Source organism: Hemitrygon akajei, chromosome 25 (assembly GCF_048418815.1).
Source record: "Hemitrygon akajei chromosome 25, sHemAka1.3, whole genome shotgun sequence".
Lineage (NCBI taxonomy): Eukaryota > Metazoa > Chordata > Chondrichthyes > Myliobatiformes > Dasyatidae > Hemitrygon > Hemitrygon akajei.
In genome coordinates this window covers 45,146,542-45,167,761 of record NC_133148.1, presented here as the reverse complement: position 1 = coordinate 45,167,761, position 21,220 = coordinate 45,146,542, and the positions used below count along the sequence as shown (strand labels likewise).

The 21,220-nt window shown below is 54.5% G+C and overlaps 1 gene segment (V, D, J or C); it reads left to right on the top strand.

The window, feature by feature from the left end:
• Positions 1 to 19,544: 19,544 nt before the first annotated feature.
• On the top strand, positions 19,545 to 20,788 carry LOC140716281 (Ig heavy chain V region-like). The segment is given in 3 exon segments: positions 19,545 to 19,590; positions 19,700 to 20,019; positions 20,678 to 20,788. Coding segments are annotated over 3 exon segments (477 nt in total).
• Positions 20,789 to 21,220: the final 432 nt, after the last annotated feature.

The window sequence follows — 21,220 nt, the reverse complement described above, 5'->3', positions numbered from 1 at the left end:
ATCAGTATCAGAAACAGGTTTAATATCACTGACGTATGTAGTGAAATTTGTTGTGTTGTGGCAGCAGTACAGTGCAACACATTAAAATCATAAATTACAATAAGATACACGTCTATATAACTCATGCAAATCAGGAGCAAAAATAGGTGGTAGTGTCCATAAATTGATTCATTGCCTGTTCAGAAATCTGATGGCAGAGGGGAAGAAGCTATTCCTGAAATGTTGAGTATATGTCTCCAGGCTCCCGTAGCTCCTCTCTGATGGTAGTAATAAGAAGAGGAGGTGTTCTGTATGATCTGGGTCTTTAATGATGGATGTGGCTTTTTGAGGCATTGCCTTTTGAAGATGTCCTCAGTGCTGGGGAAGATGGTGCCCGTGATGGAGCTGGCTGAGTTTGCAACTCTCTGCAGCTTTTTCTGATCCTGTGCAGTGGCCTGTTTGTACCAGACGGTGATGCAACCACATCGAATGCTCTCCATGGTACATCTGTAGAAATTTGCTAGAGTATTTGGTGACACACCAAATCATCTCAAACTCCTAATGAAATTTAACCTCTAATGTTCTTGTTTTGTCATTTCATCAATAGGTTGGACCCAGGATCGATCTTTAGCAATATTGACAGACAGGAATTTGAAACTGCTCACCCTTTCCACTGCTGATCCCTCAATGATACCTGGTGTGTGTTCCCTCCACGTTCCCTTCCCGAAGGCCACAGTCAATTCATTATTCTGACTGACACTGAGTGAAGGTTATTGTTGTGACACCAATCTATCTCACTTCTGTACACCTCCTCATCACCATCTGAGATTCTGCCAACAACAGACAAATGTGAAGATGACATTTGAGCTGTGCCTAGCCACACAGTCATGGGTGTAGAGAGAGTAGAGTGGAGCATGACCCATATCTCAATTCAGAATGGGATAAAGGGGCAGTGGGAGCTGGAACGGATTAGCCAGCTGTGAGATTTTTAACTTATAGCTGTAAGTCTAGAAAGTTTTAAACAACCTGTAATGAATACAAGCCAATGGTAGGTCAAGGCAGGTACACATGAAAATAGTCAGGTGTGGTGAGAAACATAAGGAGGTAAACTGCCCACAGTCACAGAGGTTGTTGTTTGGTGAGCTCGTGTTTCAAGAGAGGTCTTGTTTCTGCTGTGTCAGCTGACTGACACAGATTCCATAAGGGAATAAACAATCCCAGTGGAAAGAGGGAATGTGGAAGGTTTACTTTGGAAGAGAGACCACTGGCAGGTTTGGGTTCTAATTAATCCTGATGATGAATTTAAGTTTAGGGTCTCAATGTGCTGCAGTTAATGAGGAAAACAGGGATACAGAGGGGTGGAGCAGAGATCGAATTAGACCACATCTGGAGCACTGGCTGTGATTCTTGGCATCACCCCTCAGGAAAGATGTGTCTTCCTTGGAGTGAGGGTGTGTGGACGAGGCACAGTGAAGTGCTACTAGGACTGGGATAAAATGTTAGGTCTGGTCTCTTGTTCCCTGAAATGTGGAAAACTGAAGGCCAGTGTGATTAAGGAGTTTAAAAACACTCCAGAATGGCACAGAAGAATAACACAAAGACTCTGTTATTTCAGGATATACAGGTCACTGGAAATCTGGAAGTCTCTCTGGAAAGTGGTCACTTGGGGGAAGGGATGGGAGTGTCAGTTGAAAATTCAATACTAATATAATTTTGTTTGAGTTCAATTATTCAAATATGTGGAGCCAAGGTGGGTAAATGGAGCTCGGACACATGTCACCTTAAGAGGGAATAGACTGGAGGGATGAACAACCTCCTTCTGACACACAGTGCATGGGATAAATTTGAACAGAATCTCTGTGTGCAGCTGTTGATTTACCAGAAACACATTTCATATTTTCATTCTTGACAGGTAGATGAAACTGGACAGTGATATAGGGGAAATTTCCTTCTCAGCTTCCTGTAGGAGATGTGGTTTGACTTAATCTGAAAAGGGAATCTTCAAGAGGAAACAGGCTTATTAAAAAGAAAAAGTTCGCTGCTCAAGGCATAGAAATACTTTTTCGATTCAGGGACCAATACCATAGAACCATAGATACTGATACTGACTATCCACCCTATCTATGCCTCTCATAATCTTGTAGACCTCTATCAAGTCCCCTCTCATTCTTCTACGCTCCAAAGAGAAAAGTCCCAGCTCTGCTAACCTTGCTTCATATGACTTGTTCTCCAAACCAGGCAACGTCCTGGTAAATCTCCTCTGCACCCTCTCCATAGCTTCCACATCTTTCCTATAATGAGGTGACCAGAATTGAACACAATACTCTAAGTGCGGTCTCACCAGAGATTTGTGGAGTTGCAACATGACCTCTCCACTCTTGAACTCAATCCCCCTGTTATTAAAGCCTAGCATCCCATAGGCCTTCTTAACTACCCTATCAACCTGTGCAGCGACCTTGAGGGATGTATGGATTTGAACCCCAAGGTCCCTTTGTTCATCCACACTCTTAAGTAACTGACCATTAATCCTATACTCAGTCTTCTGGTTTGCAGAAGTTTTCTGGTATTAATGGTTTAATACCATTAAACAATTCTTGTATTACTGAAAATATATTTCTTATATTACTATAGATGTACAGTGGAGAGTATTCTGACAGGTTGCATCACTGTCGGTTATGGGCAGAGGGGTAGGGGCTACTGCACAAGATCGAAAGAAGCTGCAGAGGGTTGCAAATTTCGTTGACTTCATCTTGGGTACGAGCCTACAAAGTACCCAGGGCCTCTTCAAGGAGCAGTGCCTCAGAAAGGCAGCATCCATTAATAAGGACCTCCAGCACCCAGGGCATGCCCTTTTCTCACTGTTACCATCAGGTAAGAGGTACAGAAGCCTGAAGGCACACACCCATCAATTCAGAAACAGCTTCTTCCCCTCTGCCATCTGATTCCTAAATGGACAATGAACCCTTGGACACTCCCTCACTTTTTAAAATATATTATTTGTTTTTTGCATGATTTTGATCTATTCAATATATGTATATTGTAATTAATTTACTTATTTATTTATTATTATTTTATTTTGTTTTTTTTCTTCTATGTTATGTATTGCATTGAACTGCTGCTGCTATGTTAACAAATTTCACGTCACATACCAGTGATAATGAACCTAATTCTGATTCTAATTCTGAAGAGGATTGACTAATGGGACTGAAAGTCTGAAGGGAGACGGGGTCCATGCAAGTATGGAGACATCTGTCCTCTGGGAAGTGACAATATAAAGCTGACTTGAAACAAACTTAAATCTTGGTTCTATGGGAAGAAAACAGAGATGGGCTCAGATTGAAGGTGATGCTTATTTACGCTGCAAGCAGGAAATTTGTGCTCTGGCCCAATACCATTATACCCATGGTTCCAACTAAACTTCTCCAGTACAGATATCTGCACAAGAAAGGGAAAAATTGCCCAGTGTGACCATTCTCGAAATACAGGACAAATCTAATAAGACAATAATGGCCCAATTCATCTACTCAATCTTCAGTAAAGTGATGGGAGCCATAATTGACAGTGTTGGAAAGTGGCACTTACTCACCAAATAACCTCATCACCAGTTTAGGTTTTGCTGGGACCATTTGGTTCTTCATTGATCAATCTTGTTGTCCTATCTGTTGCTATCAAATCCTCTGACAGCACATTCTAGATACCGACTACAATTTTGCCTCATAAATCTCATTTATACTTTTCCCCTGTCATCTGAAACCTCTGCCCTCTGGCGTTTGACATTTCTACTCTAGAAAAAGTCTGTGACTATCTATGCTCCTCATAAATTTACATACTTCTGTCAGTCCATCCCACAGTGTCCAACACTCCAGTAAAAACAGTCCAAGTTTATCCACCCTTTCCTTACAGGAAAGATGCTCCAATCCAAACAACACTTGACTGAATCTACTCTTTACCCTCTCCAAAGCATCCACATCGTTCCTGTAATGCAATGACTAGAACTTTACCCGCTCCAAATGTGAAATTATCAAACAAACTCAAGATATGCTGGAGAATTTTGGAAGGGATCCCCTATGATCTGAGAATTCGACAGAGGCTCTCCCTGTGGATGCTATCAAAAGCCTTTTCAAAGTCCATGAAATTTATGCACAGTTGTCTCTGCCACTCTGTGCACTGCTCTATGATGTTACGCAGCATGAAGATCCGGTTGACAGAGCCTCTATTCCTCCTGAAGCCAACTTGCTCCTTCTTCAAGCAAACATCTACAGCATCTGTAATCCATTGGACAATGACTTTGGTGAGACAAAAGTGTGATGCCACACCAGTTGTTGCAATCATTAATACTCCTTTTTTGGGGATCCTAACTCCCTTTGTCCAGTCCCTGGGCACTTGTCCCCATTCCCAGATTATAGTAAACAGTGGATGCAGGATGACTGCTTCAACTTTTGGTTCAGCTTTCAAATTCTCATGTTCTGGAGCTTTACTGTTTCTTGATTTAATCACAGTAACAATCTCTTCTTTCTTGGGCAGATCTGCATTGATGTCAAGGTCCTGTGTGTCTATTCAGTAAATCTCTGAAATACCCTGTCCATCGTGCTTTGTGCTCTTATCAAAAGCAGACCATTCTTACCTCTCATGGGGCTACTGGATCTGGCTTCGAACTTCCTGCATACCAATGTTGAAATCTTGTACATATTTAACGATCACGTCGACTGGCACTGCTGTGGCCACCACTGCAAGGTCTTCCATGTAGACTCTCCATGTAGGTCATGAGGCTTGGCCAGATACTTGGGGCTGGGGTCTCCAGGCTTGGCCAGAGACTTGGGGCTGGGGTCTCGAGGCTTGGCTAGAGATTTGGGGCTGGGGTCTCGAGTCTTGGCCAGAGACTTGGGGCTGGGGTCTCGAGGCTTGGCCAGAGACTTGGGGCTGGGGTCTCGAGGCTTGGCTAGAGATTTGGGGCTGGGGTCTCGAGGCTTGGCCAGAGACTTGGGGCTGGGGTCTCGAGGCTTGGCTGGAGACTTGGGGCTGGGGTCTCGAGGCTTGGCTAGAGACGGGGCTGGGGTCTCGAGGCTTGGCTAGAGACGGGGCTGGGGTCTCGAGGCTTGGCTAGAGACTTGGGGCTGGGGTCTCGAGCCTTGGCTAGAGACTTGGGGCTGCGGTCTCGAGGCTTGGCCAGAGACTTGGGGCTGGGGTCTTGAGGCTTGGGGCTGGGGTCTCGAGGCTTGGCCAGAGGCTTGGGGCTGGGGTCTCGAGGCTTGGGGCTGGGGTCTCGAGGCTTGGCTAGAGACTTGGGGCTGGGGTCTCGAGGCTTGGCTAGAGACTTGGGGCTGCGGTCTCGAGGCTTGGCTAGAGACTTGGGGCTGGGGTCTTGAGGCTTGGCTAGAGACTTGGGGCTGGGGTCTCGAGGCTTGGCTAGAGATGAAGCTGGGGTCTCGAGGCTTGGCCAGAGACTTGGGGCTGGGGTCTCGAGGCTTGGCCAGAGACTTGGGGCTGGGGTCTCGAGGCGGCCAGAGACTTGGGGCTGGGGTCTCGAGGCTTGGGGCTGGGGTCTCGAGGCTTGGCCAGAGACTTGGGGCTGGGGTCTCGAGGCTTGGCTAGAAATTTGGGGCTGGGGTCTCGAGGCTTGGCCAGAGACTTGGGGCTGGGGTCTCGAGGCTTGGCTAGAGACTTGGGGCTGGGGTCTCGAGGTTTGGCTAGAGACTTGGGGCTGGGGTCTCGAGGCTTGGCTAGAGACGGGGCTGGGGTCTCGAGGCTTGGCCAGAGACTTGGGGCTGGGGTCTCGAGGCTTGGCTAGAGATTTGGGGCTGGGGTCTCGAGGCTTGGCCAGAGACTTGGGGCTGGGGTCTCGAGGCTTGGCCAGAGACTTGGGGCTGGGGTCTCGAGGCTTGGCCAGAGACTTGGGGCTGGGGTCTCGAGGCGGCCAGAGACTTGGGGCTAGGGTCTCGAGGCTTGGGGCTGGGGTCTCGAGGCTTGGCCAGAGACTTGGGGCTGGGGTCTCGAGGCTTGGCCAGAGACTTGGGGTTGGGGTCTCGAGGCTTGGCTAGAGACTTGGGGCTGCGGTCTCGAGGCTTGGCTAGAGACTTGGGGCTGGGGTCTCGAGGCTTGGCCAGAGACTTGGGGCTGGGGTCTCGAGGCTTGGCCAGAGACGGGGCTGGGGTCTCGAGGCTTGGCTGGAGACTTGGGGCTGGGGTCTCGAGGCTTGGCTAGAGATGGGGCTGGGGTCTCGTGGCTGGGCTAGAGATGGGGCTGGGGTCTTGAGGCTTGGCTAGAGACGGGGCTGGGGTCTTGAGGCTTGGCTAGAGACTTGGGGCTGGGGTCTCGATGCTTGGCTAGAGACTTGAGGCTGGGGTCTCGAGGCTTGGGGCTGGGGTCTCGAGGTTTGGGGCTGGGGTCTCGAGGCTTGGGGCTGGGTTCTCGAGGCTCGGGGCTGGGGTCTCGAGGCTTGGCTAGAGATTTGGGGCTGGGGTCTCGAGGCTTGGGGCTGGGGTCTCGAGGCTCGCGGCTGGGGTCTCGAGGCTTGGCTAGAGATTTGGGGCTGGGGTCTCGAGGCTTGGCTAGAGACATGGGGCTTGGGTCTCGAGGCTTGGGGCTGGGGTCTCGAGGTTCGGGGCTGGGGTCTCGAGGCTTGGCCAGAGACTTGGGGCTGGGGTCTCGAGGCTTGGCTAGAGACTTGGGGCTGGGGTCTCGAGGCTTGGCTAGAGACTTGGGGCTGGGGTCTCGAGGCTTGGCTAGAGATGGGGCTGGGGTCTCGTGGCTGGGCTAGAGATGGGGCTGGGGTCTCGAGGCTTGGCTAGAGACGGGGCTGGGGTCTTGAGGCTTGGCTAGAGACTTGGGGCTGGGGTCTCGAGGCTTGGCTAGAGACGGGGCTGGGGTCTCGAGGCTTGGGGCTGGGTTCTCGAGGCTCGGGGTTGGGGTCTCGAGGCTTGGCTAGAGATTTGGGGCTGGGGTCTCGAGGCTTGGGGCTGGGGTCTCGAGGCTCGGGGCTGGGGTCTCGAGGCTTGGCTAGAGATTTGGGGCTGGGGTCTCGAGGCTTGGCTAGAGACTTGGGGCTGGGGTCTCGAGGCTTGGGGCTGGGGTCTCGAGGCTCGGGGCTGGGGTCTCGAGGCTTGGCTAGAGATGGGGCTGGGGTCTCAAGGCTTGGCTAGAGATGGGGCTGGGGTCTCAAGGCTTGGCTAGAGACGGGGCTGGGGTCTCGAGGCTTGGCTAGAGACTTGGGGCTGGGGTCTCGAGGCTTGGCTAGAGACGGGTCTGTGGTCTCGAGGCTTGGCTAGAGACTTGGGGCTGGGGTCTCGAGGCTTGGCTAGAGATGGGGCTGGGGTCTCGTGGCTGGGCTAGAGACGGGGCTGGGGTCTCGAGGCTTGGCTAGAGACGGGGCTGGGGTCTTGTGGCTTGGCTAGAGACTTGGGGCTGGGGTCTCGAGGCTTGGCTACAGACGGAGCTGGGGTCTCGAGGCTTGGCTAGAGATTTGGGGCTGGGGTCTCGAGGCTTGGCCAGAGACTTGGGGCTGGGGTCTCGAGGCTTGGCCAGAGACTTGGGGCTGGGGTCTCGAGGCTTGGCCAGAGACTTGGGGCTGGGGTCTCGAGGCTTGGCTAGAGACGGGGCTGGGGTCTCGAGGCTTGGCTGGAGACTTGGGGCTGGGGTCTCGAGGCTTGGCCAGAGACTTGGGGCTGGGGTCTCGAGGCTTGGCTGGAGACTTGGGGCTGGGGTCTCGAGGCTTGGCCAGAGACTTGGGGCTGGGGTCTCGAGGCTTGGCTAGAGATTTGGGGCTGGGGTCTCGAGGCTTGGCTGGAGACGGGCTGGGGTCTCGAGGCTTGGCCAGAGACTTGGGGCTGGGGTCTCGAGGCTTGGCTAGAGACTTGGGGCTGGGGTCTCGAGGCTTGGCTACAGACGGAGCTGGGTTCTCAAGGCTTGGCTACAGACGGAGCTGGGGTCTCGAGGCTTGGCTGGAGACGGGGCTGCGGTCTCGAGGCTTGGGGCTGGGGTCTCGAGGCTTGGCCAGAGACTTGGGGCTGGGGTCTCGAGGCTTGGCCAGAGACTTGGGGCTGGGGTCTCGAGGCTTGGCTAGAGATTTGGGGCTGCAGTCTCGAGGCTTGGCCAGAGACTTGGGGCTGGGGTCTCGAGGCTTGGCTGGAGACTTGGGGCTGGGGTCTTGAGGCTTGGCTAGAGACGGGGCTGGGGTCTCGAGGCTTGGCTAGAGACGGGGCTGGGGTCTCGAGGCTTGGCTAGAGACTTGGGGCTGGGGTCTCGAGCCTTGGCTAGAGACTTGGGGCTGCGGTCTCGAGGCTTGGCCAGAGACTTGGGGCTGGGGTCTTGAGGCTTGGGGCTGGGGTCTCGAGGCTTGGCCAGAGGCTTGGGGCTGGGGTCTCGAGGCTTGGGGCTGGGGTCTCGAGGCTTGGCTAGAGACTTGGGGCTGGGGTCTCGAGGCTTGGCTAGAGACTTGGGGCTGCGGTCTCGAGGCTTGGCTAGAGACGGGGCTGGGGTCTTGAGGCTTGGCTAGAGACTTGGGGCTGGGGTCTCGAGGCTTGGCTAGAGATGAAGCTGGGGTCTCGAGGCTTGGCCAGAGACTTGGGGCTGGGGTCTCGAGGCTTGGCCAGAGACTTGGGGCTGGGGTCTCGAGGCGGCCAGAGACTTGGGGCTGGGGTCTCGAGGCTTGGCCAGAGACTTGGGGCTGGGGTCTCGAGGCTTGGCTAGAGATTTGGGGCTGGGGTCTCGAGGCTTGGCCAGAGACTTGGGGCTGGGGTCTCGAGGCTTGGCTAGAGACTTGGGGCTGGGGTCTCGAGGCTTGGCTAGAGACTTGGGGCTGGGGTCTCGAGGCTTGGCTAGAGACGGGGCTGGGGTCTCGAGGCTTGGCCAGAGACTTGGGGCTGGGGTCTCGAGGCTTGGCTAGAGATTTGGGGCTGTGTTCTCGAGGCTTGGCCAGAGACTTGGGGCTGGGGTCTCGAGGCTTGGCCAGAGACTTGGGGCTGGGGTCTCGAGGCTTGGCCAGAGACTTGGGGCTGGGGTCTCGAAGCGGCCAGAGACTTGGGGCTGGGGTCTCGAGGCTTGGGGCTGGGGTCTCGAGGCTTGGCCAGAGACTTGGGGCTGGGGTTTCGAGGCTTGGCCAGAGACTTGGGGTTGGGGTCTCGAGGCTTGGCTAGAGACTTGGGGCTGGGGTCTCGAGGCTTGGCCAGAGACTTGGGGCTGGGGTCTCGAGGCTTGGCCAGAGACTTGGGGTTGGGGTCTCGAGGCTTGGCTAGAGACTTGGGGCTGCGGTCTCGAGGCTTGGCTAGAGACTTGGGGCTGGGGTCTCCAGGCTTGGCCAGAGACTTGGGGCTGGGGTCTCGAGGCTTGGCTAGAGATTTGGGGCTGGGGTCTCGAGTCTTGGCCAGAGACTTGGGGCTGGGGTCTCGAGGCTTGGCCAGAGACTTGGGGCTGGGGTCTCGAGGCTTGGCTAGAGATTTGGGGCTGGGGTCTCGAGGCTTGGCCAGAGACTTGGGGCTGGGGTCTCGAGGCTTGGCTGGAGACTTGGGGCTGGGGTCTCGAGGCTTGGCTAGAGACGGGGCTGGGGTCTCGAGGCTTGGCTAGAGACGGGGCTGGGGTCTCGAGGCTTGGCTAGAGACTTGGGGCTGGGGTCTCGAGCCTTGGCTAGAGACTTGGGGCTGCGGTCTCGAGGCTTGGCCAGAGACTTGGGGCTGGGGTCTCGAGGCTTGGCTAGAAATTTGGGGCTGCGGTCTCGAGGCTTGGCCAGAGACTTGGGGCTGGGGTCTCGAGGCTTGGCTGGAGACTTGGGGCTGGGGTCTCGAGGCTTGGCTAGAGACGGGGCTGGGGTCTTGAGGCTTGGCTAGAGACGGGGCTGGGGTCTCGAGGCTTGGCTAGAGACTTGGGGCTGGGGTCTCGAGCCTTGGCTAGAGACTTGGGGCTGCGGTCTCGAGGCTTGGCCAGAGACTTGGGGCTGGGGTCTCGATGCTTGGCCAGAGACTTGGGGTTGGGGTCTCGAGGCTTGGCTAGAGATGGGGCTGGGGTCTCGTGGCTGGGCTAGAGACGGGGCTGGGGTGTCGAGGCTTGGCTAGAGACGGGGCTGGGGTCTTGAGGCTTGGCTAGAGACTTGGGGCTGGGGTCTCGAGGCTTGGCTAGAGACTTGAGGCTGGGGTCTCGAGTCTTGGGGCTGGGGTCTCGAGGTTTGGGGCTGGGGTCTCGAGGCTTGGGGCTGGGTTCTCGAGGCTCGGGGCTGGGGTCTCGAGGCTTGGCTAGAGATTTGGGGCTGGGGTCTCGAGGCTTGGGGCTGGGGTCTCGAGGCTCGGGGCTGGGGTCTCAAGGCTTGGCTAGAGATTTGGGGCTGGGGTCTCGAGGCTTGGCTAGAGACATGGGGCTGGGGTCTCGAGGCTTGGGGCTGGGGTCTCGAGGTTCGGGGCTGGGGTCTCGAGGCTTGGCCAGAGACTTGGGGCTGGGGTCTCGAGGCTTGGCTAGAGACTTGGGGCTGGGGTCTCGAGGCTTGGCTAGAGACTTGGGGCTGGGGTCTCGAGGCTTGGCTAGAGATGGGGCTGGGGTCTCGTGGCTGGGCTAGAGACGGGGCTGGGGTCTCGAGACTTGGCTAGAGACGGGGCTGGGGTCTTGAGGCTTGGCTAGAGACTTGGGGCTGGGGTCTCGAGGCTTGGCTAGAGACGGGGCTGGGGTCTCGAGGCTTGGGGCTGGGGTCTCAATGTTTGGGGCTGGGGTCTCGAGGCTTGGGGCTGGGTTCTCGAGGCTCGGGGCTGGGGTCTCGAGGCTTGGCTAGAGATTTGGGGCTGGGGTCTCGAGGCTTGGCTAGAGACATGGGGCTGGGGTCTCGAGGCTTGGGGCTGGGGTCTCGAGGTTCGGGGCTGGGGTCTCGAGGCTTGGCCAGAGACTTGGGGCTGGGGTCTTGAGGCTTGGCTAGAGACTTGGGGCTGGGGTCTCGAGGCTTGGCTAGAGACTTGGGGCTGGGGTCTCGAGGCTTGGCTAGAGACGGGGCTGCGGTCTCGAGGCTTGGCTAGAGACGGGGCTGGGGTCTCGTGGCTGGGCTAGAGACGGGGCTGGGGTCTCGAGGCTTGGCTAGAGACGGGGCTGGGGTCTTGAGGCTTGGCTAGAGATGGGGCTGGGGTCTCGAGGCTTGGCTAGAGACGGGGCTGGGGTCTCGAGGCTTGGGGCTGGGGTCTCAAGGTTTGGGGCTGGGGTCTCGAGGCTTGGGGCTGGGTTCTCGAGGCTCGGGGCTGGGGTCTCGAGGCTTGGCTAGAGATTTGGGGCTGGGGTCTCGAGGCTTGGGGCTGGGGTCTCGAGGCTCGGGGCTGGGGTCTCGAGGCTTGGCTAGAGATTTGGGGCTGGGGTCTCGAGGCTTGGCTAGAGACTTGGGGCTGGGGTCTCGAGGCTTGGGGCTGGGGTCTCGAGGTTCGGGGCTGGGGTCTCGAGGCTTGGGGCTGGGGTCTCGAGGCTTGGCTAGAGACTTCGGTCTGGGGTCTCGAGTCTTGGCTAGAGACTTGGGGCTGGGGTCTCGAGGCTTGGCTAGAGACGGGGCTGGGGTCTCGAGGCTTGGCTAGAGACTTGGGGCTGGGGTCTCGAGGCTTGGCTAGAGACAGGGCTGGGGTCTCAAGGCTTGGCTAGAGACTTGGGGCTGGGGTCTCGAGGCTTGGCCAGAGACTTGGGGCTGGGGTCTCGAGGCTTGGCTAGAGACTTGGGGCTGGGGTCTCGAGGCTTGGCTAGAGACTTGGGGCTGGGGTCTCGAGGCTTGGCCAGAGACTTGGGGCTGGGGTCTCGAGGCTTGGGGCTGGGGTCTCTTGGCTTGGCCAGAGACTTGGGGCTGGGGTCTCGAGACTCGGGGCTGGGGTCTCGAGACTTGGCTTTAGGCTTGAGGCTGCGGTCGAGACTTGTCTGGAGCTTGGAGGCAGACTAGGAACTGTACATAAACATAGAGCCGGGACTTCTTCTTTGACAAGCCGGGACTCAACTTTCACAAAACACTAACACGAGACTGGACAGAACATAGACATAGAGCTGGGACTTCTCCTTCGACAAGCCGGGACTCAACTTTCACTTCACACCAAGGTGGGGCAGGACCGTCCATCGGGTAACGGCAGAATAGCCGGACTTACCCGACAGAGGCAAAGACAAGACAGATTTCCCCCGCAGGGCAACGGCAGGACGGCCCGACTTACCCCATGGGGGCGAGGACAGAAAGAGACAAACACCGAAGAAGGACAGACAGTTCCATCTCTGCATCGGGGTAGCTCCGAGTAGCCGTTACAGCTAGCAACCTTGGCTGGCTACGGAAACAACCGGATCCCTACCTAGCTCAGAGTGGCTGACGGCCACCCAGCCGGCCCGGGAAACGGCCAAATCCATACCTCAATGACAGCTCTGACTACTGACAGCAAGGCTCCAAGAAGCAATGGCTCTCCAACGCAGCCTAAAGATGGCAACTGGCCATTCCAGCCTTCCACCAGCCATTTGCTCCATGGGAAGCTTGACAAGACAACCCCCCAACCACACTCAATCCCAGGGCCACTTATATTCCCAGCCAACAAGATGAGCATCAGGTATTTATGGTTTAGTCCAACCGAAACAAGGGACAGCCGGAGGACCCGGAGCCCGTGGACCGTGAACCAGAACGCGGATCCTGGATCGGACCACGACAGACACATCCTCGCCAAAGCCTGAAATCTGTTCTTAAGTTTAATGGTGACAGTAGATCTCACACTGATGTCCTTGAGCTTCTCAACATCAAAACGTCTTTGTACATGTGCTCTGGTCCCAGTGTTTCTCAGCTTGAGTTTCATCACTGCTACAGCAAGGTGGTGATTACTTCCTGTATCTGCTCCTCTCTTCACCTTTACACCCGGCAAGGGTCGTCTCCACGTACCATTGATCATCAAATGGTCAGTCTGGATCTTGTCACTTCTACTGGGTGAGCACCATGTCAGTTTGTGGATTTCATGGTGTGGAAAGAGGGTCCCTCCTGTGACCAGATTGTTCATGACACATAATTCCACCAGTCTTTCACCATTGTTATTCATTGTTCCACATCCTTGCATGCACATGACCCCAGTGAAGTCCGAGTTGTTATTTCCCACTTTGCCATTTAGATCTCCCATGATGACGATTATGTCATGGTGTAGTGTTAACTCTACCTCTGCTGTTTGTAGAAGATATCCTTTTCTTCAATGTCACTATTGTTATTTGGAGCATAGCACTGGATCACAGTCATGTTCACTTGCTTCACTCTCAGCCTGACTCTCACCAGCCGACTGTTGATTGTTTACTCCAGCGGGCACTTCTCAATGCCTTTCTTCAAAATGACAGCTACACCATCATGATGCTGACCATCTTCCCTTCCTGAATAAAAAACTGTTTCACCAGTTGCTGCCTTTAGTCTGCCAGACCCTGTCCATCTGCTTTCACTGACATTAGTGTGTGTTGGCTGTAAGGACACATTACTGTGGTTATTTGTGTGAGCTTGCAGTGTTGTACATGGTTCGACAATTTCAAAAAAACATTTTTGCTCTTGGTCTTGGTGAAGTTCATGGCTCCCTTCACCATGCTAGTAGCTTCCTGTCAGTTTTCACTCCTGTCAGCCATGCAAGTCCTGGGTGGTGACTAGGGAATACTATCACACTCAGATGTAGAAGGATTCTTCATTGCTGTTTCTGTAACTGTGAAGAGAGTCCTTGACGAGGACAATTTGGACCCAAATGCTGGAGTATCCAAGGCAAGGATCAAGACACGGTATCAAAATGGATCGAGAAGTGAGCACGAAAGGCTGGCTGATGGCGTAGTGGCATCAGCGAATGGTCCCAAGTTCGAATCCAGCTGGCTCCCTTGCACGTTTTCCATCCGTGCTGGGTTCAGCATCGAGCTAGCAACTCGATCTCATTAAAAAAAAACTGGAGAATGCTAGAGAAATGCCCCATAATGAGCAACCACCAAAATGATCGGTGCAAAAAGCTTGTCATGACGGTGCCCCAATGACTCCGCCAGGAGTTAAGGGCATTCTTCTTCTCTTCTACTGAGCACAAAATAACACCAGACGATATCATGAGAAAGGTTTACAAATCAGCAGCGGACATCAGTTCAGATGTTCTTTAAACACTCAATTCTTTGGGCCCAGCCCCAATTAATGGGATCATCCTGAACCTGAAAGGGGCTGCAACCAGCTATCCGTACTCCGGAGAGTTAGAGAGTCTAAATCCTGGAAGCTAGCGCGGTTGGGAGCATCTTGTAACAATAACAATTTTTCTTTTTGCCTGAAACTCCGAACCTGGTGGAACAGTGGACCACTCTTTGTCTGATCTCTACCCTTTGACCTGTTTGGCATGGGTGTCCCTACCTAGAGCTAAAGCACAAGGCCCTGACTGAAGCCAACATAGATCTCGGGGTCACTGAGGCAATCAAGCCACCAAACCCTACAGCAAGGTTGTGGTCCTCGAGGATGGGAAATATATGATTCGTCATTTTGATTGGTGTCATGGTGGAGTTGTGGGGTTGTTGTGTCAGGTGCACATAAAAGTTTTGGAACGTTCTCCACTATCTGTCCCAATGTTGATCCCTCAACCAGCACCACAGAATGTCTGATCTCCTTGTACTTCATTGCTGTGTCTCTACGGAGAACATCTGCCCACTGACTGGTGTCTCTCAGGGGATATCTGCCCACCAACTGGTATCTCTGGGTGATATCTGTCCACTGACAGGAGTCACTCAGTCCCTGTCTCTCAGATATCTGTCCACTGACTGGTGTCTCTCAGTCCCTGTCTCTCAGAGGGATATCTGTCCACTGACTGGTGTCTCTCAGTCCCTGTCTCTCAGGGGGATATCTGTCCACTGACTGGTGTCTCTCAATCCCTGTCTCTCAGAGGGATATCTGTCCACTGACTGGTGTCTCTCAGTCCCTGTCTCTCAGGGGGATATCTGTCCACTGACTGGTGTCTCTCAATCCCTGTCTCTCAGAGGGATATCTGTCCACTGACTGGTGTCTCTCAGTCCCTGTCTCTCAGGGGGATATCTGTCCACTGACTGGTGTCTCTCAGTCCCTGTCGTTCAGAGGGATATCTGTCCACTGACTGGTGTCTCTCAGTCCCTGTCTCTCAGGGGGATATCTGTACACTGACTGGTGTCTCTCAGTCCCTGTCTCTCAGGGGGATATCTGTCCACTGACTGGTGTCTCTCAGTCCCTGTCTCTCAGGGGGATATCTGTCCACTGACTGGTGTCTCTCAGTCCCTGTCTCTCAGAGGGATATCTGTCCACTGACTGCTGTCTCTCAGTCCCTGTCTCTCAGGGGGTTATCTGTCCACTGACTGGAGTCTCTCAGTCCCTGTCTCTCAGGGGGTTATCTGTCCACTGACTGGTGTCTCTCAGTCCCTGTCTCTCAGAGGGATATCTGTCCACTGACTGGTGTCTCTCAGTCCCTGTCTCTCAGGGGGATATCTGTCCACTGCCTAGTGTCTCTCAGTCCCTGTCTCTCCGGGGGATATCTGTCCACTGACTGGTGTCTCTCAGTCCCTGTCTCTCAGGGGGATATCTGTCCACTGCCTAGTGTCTCTCAGGGGGATATCTGTCCACTGCCTAGTGTCTCTCAGTCCCTGTCTCTCAGGGGGATATCTGTCCACTGCCTAGTGTCTCTCAGTCCTTGTCTCTCAGGGGGATATCTGTCCACTGCCTAGTGTCTCTCAGGGGGATATCTGTCCACTGCCTAGTGTCACTCAGTCCCTGTCTCTCAGGGGGATATCTGTCCACTGACTGGTGTCCCTCAGTCCCTGTCTCTCAGAGGGATATCTGTCCACTGTCTGGTGTCTCTCAGTCCCTGTCTCTCAGAGGGATCTCTGTCCACTGACTGGTGTCTCTCAGTCCCTGTCTCTCAGGGGGATATCTGTCCACTGACTGGTGTCCCTCAGTCCCTGTCTCTCAGAGGGATATCTGTCCACTGACTGGTGTCTCTCAGTCCCTGTCTCTCAGAGGGATATCTGTCCACTGACTGGTGTCTCTCAGTCCCTGTCTCTCAGGGGGATATCTGTCCACTGACTGGTGTCTCTCAGTCCCTGTCTCTCAGGGGGATATCTGTCCACTGACTGGTGTCTCTCAGTCCCTGTCTCTCAGAGGGATATCTGTCCACTGACTGGTGTCTCTCAGTCCCTGTCTCTCAGGGGGATCTCTGTCCACTGACTGGTGTCTCTCAGTCCCTGTCTCTCAGGGGGATATCTGTCCACTGACTGGTTTCTCTCAGTCCCTGTCTCTCAGGGGGATCTCTGTCCACTGACTGGTGTCTCTCAGTCCCTGTCTCTCAGAGGGATATCTGTCCACTGACTGGTGTCTCTCAGTCCCTGTCTCTCAGAGGGATATCTGTCCACTGACTGGTGTCTCTCAGTCCCTGTCTCTCAGAGGGATATCTGTCCACTGACTGGTTTCTCTCAGTCCCTGTCTCTCAGAGGGATATCTGTCCACTGACTGGTGTCTCTCAGTCCCTGTCTCTCAGAGGGATATCTGTCCACTGACTGGTGTCTCTCAGTCCCTGTCTCTCAGAGGGATATCTGTCCACTGACTGGTTTCTCTCAGTCCCTGTCTCTCAGAGGGATATCTGTCCACTGACTGGTGTCTCTCAGTCCCTGTCTCTCAGAGGGATATCTGTCCACTGACTGGTGTCTCTCAGTCCCTGTCTCTCAGAGGGATATCTGTCCACTGACTGGTGTCTCTCAGTCCCTGTCTCTCAGAGGGATATCTGTCCACTGACTGGTGTCTCTCTGTCCCTGTCTCTCAGAGGGATATCTGTCCACTGACTGGTGTCTCTCAGTCCCTGTCTCTCAGGGGGATCTCTGTCCACTGACTGGTGTCTCTCAGTCCCTGTCTCTCAGGGGGATATCTGTCCACTGACTGGTGTCTCTCAGTCCCTGTCTCTCAGGGGGATCTCTGTCCACTGACTGGTGTCTCTCAGTCCCTGTCTCTCAGGGGGATATCTGTCCACTGACTGGTGTCTCTCAGTCCCTGTCTCTCAGGGGGATCTCTGTCCACTGACTGGTGTCTCTCAGTCCCTGTCTCTCAGGGGGATATCTGTCCACTGACTGGTGTCCCTCAGTCCCTGTCTCTCAGAGGGATATCTGTCCAGTGACTGGTGTCTCTCAGTCCCTGTCTCTCAGAGGGATATCTGTCCACTGACTGGTGTCTCTCAGTCTGTGTCTCTCAGGGGCATATCTGTCCACTGCCTAGTGTCTCTCAGTCCCTGTCTCTCCGGGGGATATCTGTCCACTGACTGGTGTCTCTCAGTCCCTGTCTCTCAGGGGGATATCTGTCCACTGCCTAGTGTCTCTCAGGGGGATATCTGTCCACTGCCTAGTGTCTCTCAGTCCTTGTCTCTCAGAGGGATATCTGTCCACTGACTGGTGTCTCTCAGTCCCTGTCTCTCAGGGGGATATCTGTCCACTGCCTAGTGTCTCTCAGTCCTTGTCTCTCAGAGGGATATCTGTCCACTGACTGGTGTCTCTCAGTCCCTGTCTCTCAGGGGGATATCTGTCCACTGCCTAGTGTCTCTCAGGGGGATATCTGTCCACTGCCTAGTGTCTCTCAGTCCCTGTCTCTCAGGGGGATATCTGTCCACTGCCTAGTGTCTCTCAGTCCTTGTCTCTCAGGGGGATATCTGTCCACTGCCTCGTGTCTCTCAGTCCCTGTCTCTCAGGGGGATATCTGTCCACTGACTGGTGTCTCTCAGTCCCTGTCTCTCAAGGGGATATCTGTCCACTGCCTAGTGTCTCTCAGGGGGATATCTGTCCACTGCCTAGTGTCTCTCAGTCCCTGTCTCTCAGGTGGATATCTGTCCACTGACTGGTGTCTCTCAGTCCCTGTCTCTCAGGGGGATATCTGTCCACTGACTGGTGTCTCTCAGTCCCTGTCTCTCAGGGGTTTATCTGTCCACTGACTGGTGTCTCTCAGTCCCTGTCTCTCAGGGGGTTATCTGTCCATTGACTGGTGTCTCTCAGTCCCTGTCTCTCAGGGGGATATCTGTCCACTGACTGGTGTCCCTCAGTCCCTGTCTCTCAGAGGGATATCTGTCCACTGTCTGGTGTCTCTCAGTCCCTGTCTCTCAGAGGGATCTCTGTCCACTGACTGGTGTCTCTCAGTCCCTGTCTCTCAGAGGGATCTCTGTCCACTGACTGGTGTCTCTCAGTCCCTGTCTCTCAGGGGGATATCTGTCCACTGACTGGTGTCCCTCAGTCCCTGTCTCTCAGAGGGATATCTGTCCACTGACTGGTGTCTCTCAGTCCCTGTCTCTCAGAGGGATCTCTGTCCACTGACTGGTGTCTCTCAGTCCCTGTCTCTCAGAGGGATCTCTGTCCACTGACTGGTGTCTCTCAGTCCCTGTCTCTCAGGGGGATATCTGTCCACTGACTGGTGTCCCTCAGTCCCTGTCTCTCAGAGGGATATCTGTCCACTGACTGGTGTCTCTCAGTCCCTGTCTCTCAGAGGGATATCTGTCCACTGACTGGTGTCTCTCAGTCCCTGTCTCTCAGGGGTTTATCTGTCCACTGACTGGTGTCTCTCAGTCCCTGTCTCTCAGAGGGATATCTGTCCACTGACTGGTTTCTCTCAGTCCCTGTCTCTCAGGGGGATCTCTGTCCACTGACTGGTGTCTCTCAGTCCCTGTCTCTCAGAGGGATCTCTGTCCACTGACTGGTGTCTCTCAGTCCCTGTCTCTCAGGGGGATATCTGTCCACTGACTGGTGTCCCTCAGTCCCTGTCTCTCAGAGGGATATCTGTCCACTGACTGGTGTCTCTCAGTCCCTGTCTCTCAGAGGGATATCTGTCCACTGACTGGTGTCTCTCAGTCCCTGTCTCTCAGAGGGATATCTGTCCACTGACTGGTGTCCCTCAGTCCCTGTCTCTCAGAGGGATATCTGTCCACTGACTGGTGTCTCTCAGTCCCTGTCTCTCAGAGGGATATCTGTCCACTGACTGGTGTCTCTCAGTCCCTGTCTCTCAGAGGGATATCTGTCCACTGACTGGTGTCCCTCAGTCCCTGTCTCTCAGAGGGATATCTGTCCACTGACTGGTGTCTCTCAGTCCCTTTCTCTCAGGGGGATATCTGTCCACTGACTGGTGTCTCTCAGTCCCTGTCTCTCAGGGGGATATCTATCCATTGACTGGTGTCTCTCAGTCCCTGTCTCTCAGGGGGATATCTGTCCACTGACTGGTGTCCCTCAGTCCCTGTCTCTCAGATGGATATCTATCCACTGACTGGTGTCTCTGATTCTCTCTCGCTGGGATTCTGTGTGTTTCAGTTTACACAAACTGTTCATCGCTGAAATTGATGAATCGATCAGGGTGTGACAGATCTTTAATCCGGATCTGGTCACTGCCGCGGACCTGCCGCCTGTTGCAGAGACAAACATCTTTTGGGGAATTGAAATCGCTGCTGTGGGCGGGGACAGGAATCTGCGCCTCTGGTTTCAGTGTGTGAGAGCCTGTTCAAACCGCGGCTCCCTCTCTCACTCACAGCCCACGTCCCTATTTAAACAGCGCTCACTGCGTCTCCGGACAAAGCCGGCCTGAGCTGAAGCCGCCGATCTCAACAGTGTCCAAGTCCGGCTCAGTGTTCAGGGCGATGGGGGTCGTTCCTTATCTCTGTCTCCTCCTGTCTTGTCTGGCAGGTGGGTGTCCCGCGGCTTGTCGTCCTCCCGGGACCGGCTGTTTCTCGGAGGCTTTGTGAACCTCTGCCCGTGGAACATTTTATTAATTTCTGCTCTTTTTTATTGACAGGCGTGCGGTCCGACGTCGTGCTGACACAGCCCAAGTCAGCGGTGGTACAGCCCGGACAGTCCCACAGACTGACCTGTGAGGTCAGAGGGTTCGATATCAGCAGCTATCACATGCACTGGGTGAAACAGGTCCCCGGGAAAGGGCTGGAGTGGCTGGTCGCGTATTATAGTGAAAGTTACAAGTATTACGCGCCTGAATTCCGGAGCCGGTTCACCGCTTCCAAGGGCGGCAGCAACTTTTATCTGCAAATGAACAGCCTGAGACTGGACGACTCGGCCACCTATTACTGTGCGAGAGACTACTACAGTGGATGGCACAGTGTGAGAGATGGCGGCTCCCTCCATACACAAACCTACCGCAACAAAACACTTTAAATTGCGCTCTTCGTGTGCCTCCCCGGGCCTTTACCCCGGAACCCATGGACATAAATCAGATCCCGAGTGGATAATCTGGGAGTGGGAACAAGTTCCACTGGAGATGTGTCTGGAAGGGAACGGGACCACCGAGGAGGAGCTGTCAGTGGAAGCCCAGTGAAAGGTCCCGGTGGGTTATATCATCTCCACTTCAGGACTGGGATGGCCGAGATTGAGACCCGCTGTGTGGGACACCCGGACACTGAGGGAGGGTTTAATAAATCCGCCGGCCGGTTGTGGGATCCACTGGATTTCGGGCTGGATGTGATGAAGGCGGTTTGTGACCTGCGGTGAAGCACTGTGACTATGGAGCACGGTGACGGGGAGCTGAACAGAACCTGGTCCCGACAAAGGAGCGTCTGCAGCGCAGTCTGTCTCCACGGATTCCACATTGCTGCTTCCCAGAGTCAAATCCCCGAAGCCTGACTCGGACTGCTGGGTGTAAATGTCCAATTCTGGACAACTAAAAGCTCAAAAAAGATTCGACTCTGATTCCGGGTGATGGCGGGAGCCGGTGTCCACAGACAGGAAAACTGTGAAAATGCCTCTTTTAATCACACGCCAGGAAGAGACAAGGACGGAGTTTGGGATGGAAATCCAGGAAGCGGCTGCTCCCGGTCCGGACAGGGATCGCGTTGACATTTTGCTGAGATTATTGGATGTGACGGGCAAGTGAAGTTACTGCACTGGGTGAATGGGGAGACAGAGCACTGTGACTATCTTTACTACTGGGGCGGAGGAACCTCGCTGACAGTGACTTCAGGTAAAACCAACTTCTCAATTGTATCTTCACGCACTAGAATTTTATTTATTTACGGTTTTGGCGAATTCGGTGATTTAACTGAAATCAGTGAGATATTTAGAGCGAGTACATGAATCTCCCCGAACCGGCGGGTTTCTCTAGAGCCCAGTAACAGTACAAGGTACATACCCCACCCCACCAGTGAACTGTCCCCAGACCGGGGACAGGCTCAGGGGAATGGGGTCGGATCTTGTCACCAGACTGTGCCTTGACACCGGCCGGTTGTGCTGAGTGAGCTCAGTGTTTGGTTCAAGTCTGGCTTCTGATCCTCAGCACCAACTGAAGCCACGTTCAGGGGCTGAGCGT